The sequence below is a fragment of the Penaeus vannamei genome, chromosome 20 (assembly GCF_042767895.1).
Source record: "Penaeus vannamei isolate JL-2024 chromosome 20, ASM4276789v1, whole genome shotgun sequence".
Classification (NCBI taxonomy): domain Eukaryota; kingdom Metazoa; phylum Arthropoda; class Malacostraca; order Decapoda; family Penaeidae; genus Penaeus; species Penaeus vannamei.
The window spans coordinates 17,750,668-17,756,833 of NC_091568.1; the positions used below are offsets into that span (position 1 = coordinate 17,750,668).

Consider the following 6,166-nt stretch of genomic DNA (forward strand, 5'->3'; position numbering starts at 1 on the left):
CTCTACGCTGAGGTAATCATGCGAAAAGTTAAACAATGATCAGATCATCTGAAATTTACTATAAATGGTGTGTATCCAAAACATTAGATATGCTGACGACAAAGTGCTCTTGGCTAGAAGCAAAGCTGACTTGGAAAATCTCCTATATATTCTAAAAGAAGAAAGTGAAATTAGAGGCCTGAATATAAACAAGAAGAAAACAAAGCTAATGGTGTTCTCGAAAAACAAGATACCTCCGAAATGCAAGAGCACTCTCGATGATGAAGAACTTCAACAAGTTGAAAACTTCAGCTATCTTGGAAGTATTCTCACTCAAGACTGCAGATGCAGCTCAGACATCAACACGCGGATAGTTTTGGCAAAAAAAAGTCCTTTACAGATGTGTCAAGTACATTCACAAACAATAAGCTGGGAATTGAAACAAAAAAGAGAATGATGAAGTGTTATATCTGGTCCATCCTAACGTACGGATGTGAATCATGGACCTTAAGCAACAAGAGGAAAGTCGGTTAGAAGCTATGGAAATGTGGATTTACCGTCGCATGAAGAAAATTTCGTGGATAGAGAGGAAAACAAACAAAGAAGTTCTAGAAATGGTTGGAGAGGAGAGGAACTTGTTAAAAACTATTCGTCAAAGATAACTGAGATTCGTCGGGCACATCACCAGAGAAGATTCAATCGAGAAACTGAATTTGGAAGGCAGAGCGGAGGGATGTAGGAGCCGAGGAAGACAGAGGCAAGATTTCCTTCAGGGTCTGGCGATGGAAGCAGGTTTGAAAACAACGGAATTGCTACGGTTAGCACATGACTTCACTTAAGGAATCCGACTTCACTTATGGAATCCGACTTCACTTAAGGAATCCGAATTCACTTAATGAATTCTACTTCACTTAAGGAATCCGACTTCACTTAAGGAATCCTACTTCACTTAAGGAATCCGACTTCACTTAAGGAATCCGACTTCACTTAAGGAATCCGACTTCACTTAAGGAATCCGACTTCACTTAAGGAATCCGACTTCAATAAAGGAATCCGACTTCACTTAAGGAATCCGACTTCACTTAAGGAATCCGACTTCACTTAAGGAATCCGACTTCACTTAAGGAATCCGACTTCACTTAAGGAATCCGACTTCACTTACGGAATCCGACTTCACTTAAGGAATCCGACTTCACTTAAGGAATCCGACTTCACTTAAGGAATCCGACTTCACTTAAGGAATCCGACTTCACTAAAGGAATCCGACTTCACTTAAGGAATCCGACTTCACTTAAGGAATCCGACTTCACTTAAGGAATCCTACTTCACTTAAGGAATCCGACTTCACTTAAGGAACCCGACTTCACTTAAGGAATCCTACTTCACTTAAGGAATCCGACTTCACTCAAGGAATCCGAATTCACTTAAGGAATCCGACTTCAATAAAGGAATCCGACTTCACTTAAGGAATCCGACTTCACTAAAGGAACCCTACTTCACTTAAGGAATCCGACTTCAATAAAGGAATCCGACTTCACTTAAGGAATCCGACTTCACTAAAGGAATCCGACTTCACTAAAGGAATCCAACTTCACTAAAGGAATCCGACTTCACTAAAGGAATCCGACTTCACTAAAGGAATCCTACTTCACTTAAGAAATCCGACTTCAATAAAGGAATCCGACTTCACTTAAGGAATCCGACTTCACTAAAGGAATCCTACTTCACTTAAGGAATCCGACTTCAATAAAGGAATCCGACTTCACTAAAGGAATCCTACTTCACTTAAGGAATCCGACTTCAATAAAGGAATCCGACTTCACTTAAGGAATCCGACTTCACTAAAGGAATCCTACTTCACTTAAGGAATCCGACTTCACTCAAGGAATCCGAAATCACTTAAAGGAATCCGAATTCACTTAAGGAATCCGACTTCAATAAAGGAATCCGACTTCACTTAAGGAATCCGACTTCACTAAAGGAATCCGACTTCACTAAAGGAATCCGACTTCACTAAAGGAATCCGACTTCACTAAAGGAATCCGACTTCACTAAAGGAATCCTACTTCACTTAAGGAATCCGACTTCAATAAAGGAATCCGACTTCACTTAAGGAATTCGACTTCAATAAAGGAATCGGACTTCACTTAAGGAATCCGACTTCACTTAAGGAAACCGACTTAACTTAAGGAATCCGACTTCACTTAAGGAATCCGACTTCACTAAAGGAATCCGACTTCACTTAAGGAATCCGACTTCACTTAAGGAATCCGGCTTCACTTAAGGAATCCGACTTCACTCAAGAAATCCGAATTCACTTAAAGGAATCCGAATTCACTTAAGGAATCCGACTTCAATAAAGGAATCCGACTTCACTTAAGGAATCCGACTTCACTAAAGGAATCCTACTTCACTTAAGGAATCCGACTTCAATAAAGGAATCCGACTTCACTTAAGGAACCCGACTTCACTTAAGGAATCCTACTTCACTTGAGGAATCCGACTTCACTTAAGGAATCCGACTTCACTTAAGGAATCCTACTTCACTTAAGGAATCCGACTTCACTTAAGGAATCCGACTTAACATAAGGAATCCGACTTCACTTAAGGAATCCGACTTCACTTAAGGAATCCGACTTCACTTAAGGAATCCGAATTCACTTAAGGAATCCGATTTCACTTAAGGAAACCGACTTCACTTAAGGAATCCGACTTCACTTAAGGAATCCGACTTCACTTAAGGAATCCGACTTCACTTAAGGAATCCGACTTCACTTACGGAATCCGAATTCACTTAAAGGAATCCGAATTCACTTAAGGAATCCGACTTCAATAAAGGAATCCGACTTCACTTAAGGAATCCGACTTCACTAAAGGAATCCTACTTCACTTAAGGAATCCGACTTCAATAAAGGAATCCGACTTCACTTAAGGAATCCGACTTCACTAAAGGAATCCTACTTCACTTAAGGAATCCGACTTCACTTAAGGAATCCGACTTCACTTAAGGAATCCGACTTCACTTAAGGAATCCGACTTCACTTACGGAATCCGACTTCACTTAAGGAATCCGACTTCACTTAAGGAATCCGACTTCACTTAAGGAATCCTACTTCACTTAAGGAATCCGACTTCACTAAAGGAATCCGACTTCACTTAAGGAATCCGACTTCACTTAAGGAACCCGACTTCACTTAAGGAATCCTACTTCACTTAAGGAATCCGACTTCACTCAAGGAATCCGAATTCACTTAAGGAATCCGACTTCAATAAAGGAATCCGACTTCACTTAAGGAATCTTACTTCACTAAAGGAATCCTACTTCACTTAAGGAATGCTACTTCACTCAAGAAATCCGAATTCACTTAAAGGAATCCGAATTCACTTAAGGAATCCGACTTCACTCAAGAAATCCGAATTCACTTAAAGGAATCCGAATTCACTAAAGGAATCCTACTTCACTTAAGGAATCCGACTTCAATAAAGGAATCCGACTTCACTTAAGGAATCCGACTTCACTCAAGGAATCCGAATTAACTTAAAGGAATCCTACTTCACTTAAGGAATCCGACTTCACTAAAGGAATCCGACTTCACGAAAGGAATCCAACTTCACTAAAGGAATCCGACTTCACTAAAGGAATCCGACTTCACTAAAGGAATCCTACTTCACTTAAGGAATCCGACTTCAATAAAGGAATCCGACTTCACTTAAGGAATCCGACTTCACTAAAGGAATCCGACTTCACTTAAGGAATCCGACTTCACTAAAGGAACCCGACTTCACTTAAGGAATCCTACTTCACTTAAGGAATCCGACTTCACTCAAGGAATCCGAATTCACTTAAGGAATCCGACTTCAATAAAGGAATCCGACTTCACTTAAGGAATCCGACTTCACTAAAGGAATCCTACTTCACTTAAGGAATCCGACTTCAATAAAGGAATCCGACTTCACTTAAGGAATCCGACTTCACTAAAGGAATCCTACTTCACTTAAGGAATCCGACTTCAATAAAGGAATCCGACTTCACTTAAGGAATCCGACTTCAATAAAGGAATCCTACTTCACTTAAGGAATCCGACTTCACTAAAGGAATCCAACTTCACTTAAGGAATCGGACTTCACTTAAGGAATCCGAATTCACTTAAGGAATCCGACTTCACTAAAGGAAACCGACTTCACTTAAGGAATCCGACTTCACTTAAGGAATCCGACTTCACTTAAGGAATCCGACTTCACTTAAGGAATCCTACTTCACTAAAGGAATCCGACTTCACTTAAGGAATCCGACTTCACTTAAGGAATCCGACTTCACTTAAGGAATCCGACTTCACTTAAGGAATCCGACTTCACTAAAGGAATCCGACTTCATTTAAGGAATCCGACTTCAATAAAGGAATCCGACTTCACTAAAGGAATCCGACTTCAATAAAGGAATCCGACTTCACTAAAGGAATCCTATTTCACTTAAGGAATCCGACTTCACTTAAGGAATCCGACTTCACTAAAGGAATCCGACTTCACTAAAGGAATCCTACTTCACTTAAGGAATCCTACTTCATTTAAGGAATCCGACTTCAATAAAGGAATCCGACTTCAATAAAGGAATCCGACTTCACTAAAGGAATCCGACTTCATTTAAGGAATCCGACTTCAATAAAGGAATCCGACTTCACTAAAGGAATCCGACTTCAATAAAGGAATCCGACTTCACTAAAGGAATCCTATTTCACTTAAGGAATCCGACTTCACTTAAGGAATCCGACTTCACTAAAGGAATCCGACTTCACTAAAGGAATCCGACTTCACTAAAGGAATCCTACTTCACTAAAGGAATCCTACTTCACTAAAGGAATCCGACTTCACTTAAGGAATCCTACTTCACTAAAGGAATCCTACTTCACTAAAGGAATCCTACTTCACTAAAGGAATCCGACTTCACTTAAGGAATCCGACTTCACTAAAGGAATCCGACTTCACTAAAGGAATCCTACTTCACTAAAGGAATCCGACTTCACTAAAGGAATCCGACTTCACTTAAGGAATCCGACTTCACTAAAGGAATCCGACTTCACTAAAGGAATCCTACTTCACTAAAGGAATCCGACTTCACTAAAGGAATCCGACTTCACTAAAGAAATCCTACTTCACTAAAGGAATCCGACTTCACTAAGGGAATCCGACTTCACTAAAGGAATCCGACTTCACTTAAGGAATCCTACTTCACTTAAGGAATCCTACTTCACTAAAGGAATCCGACTTCACTAAAGGAATCCTACTTCACTAAAGGAATCCTGCTTCACTAAAGGAATCCTACTTCGCTTAAGGAATCCTACTTAACTTAAGGAATCCGACTTCACTAAAGGAATCCGACTTCACTAAAGGAATCCTACTTCACTAAAGGAATCCTACTTCACTAAAGGAATCCGACTTCACTAAAGGAATCCTACTTCACTAAAGTAATCCTACTTCACTAAAGGAATCTGACTTCACTAAAGGAATCCGACTTCACTAAAGGAATCCTACTTCACTAAAGGAATCCGACTTCACTAAAGGAATCCGACTTCACTAAAGGAATCCTACTTCACTAAAGGAATCCTACTTCACTAAAGGAATCCTACTTCACTAAAGGAATCCTACTTCACTTAAGGAATCCGACTTCACTAAAGGAATCCGACTTCAATAAAGGAATCCTACTTCACTAAAGGAATCCTACTTCACTTAAGGAATCCTACTTCACTAAAGGAATCCGACTTCACTAAAGGAATCCTACTTCACTTAAGGAATCCGACTTCACTAAAGGAATCCGACTTCACTAAAGGAATCCGACTTCACTTAAGGAATCCTACTTCACTAAAGGAATCCAACTTCACTAAAGGAATCCTACTTCACAAGGAATCCTACTTCACTTAAGGAATCCTACTTCACTTAAGGAATCCTACTTCACTTAAGGAATCCTACTTCACTTAAGGAATCCTACGTCACTAAAGGAACCGACTTCACTAAAGGAATCCGACTTCACTCAAGGAATCCTACTTCACTTAAGGCATCCGACTTCACTTAAGGAATCCTACTTCACTAAAGGAATCCGACTTCACTTAAGGAATCCTACTTCACTAAAGGAACCGACTTCACTAAAGGAATCCGACTTCACTAAAGGAATCCTACTTCACAAGGAATCCTA

General features: G+C 39.9%; 1 protein-coding gene across 1 annotated transcript; it reads left to right on the plus strand.

The window, feature by feature from the left end:
• Positions 1–64: 64 nt before the first annotated feature.
• LOC138865153 (uncharacterized) lies at positions 65–777 on the plus strand. Its single transcript, XM_070134531.1, has 2 exons — positions 65–388; positions 700–777. Exons 1-2 carry the CDS (start codon positions 65–67, stop codon positions 775–777), a joined length of 402 nt encoding a protein of 133 aa, XP_069990632.1.
• Positions 778–6,166: the final 5,389 nt, after the last annotated feature.

Bases quoted from the DNA above. Each gene is read 5' to 3' on its own strand.
- LOC138865153 (XM_070134531.1), top strand. From the start codon at position 65: ATGGTGTGTATCCAAAACATTAGATATGCTGACGACAAAGTGCTCTTG. The intron at 389-699 runs GTACATTCACAA...TGAATTTGGAAG, and splicing joins GTCCTTTACAGATGTGTCAA to GCAGAGCGGAGGGATGTAGG.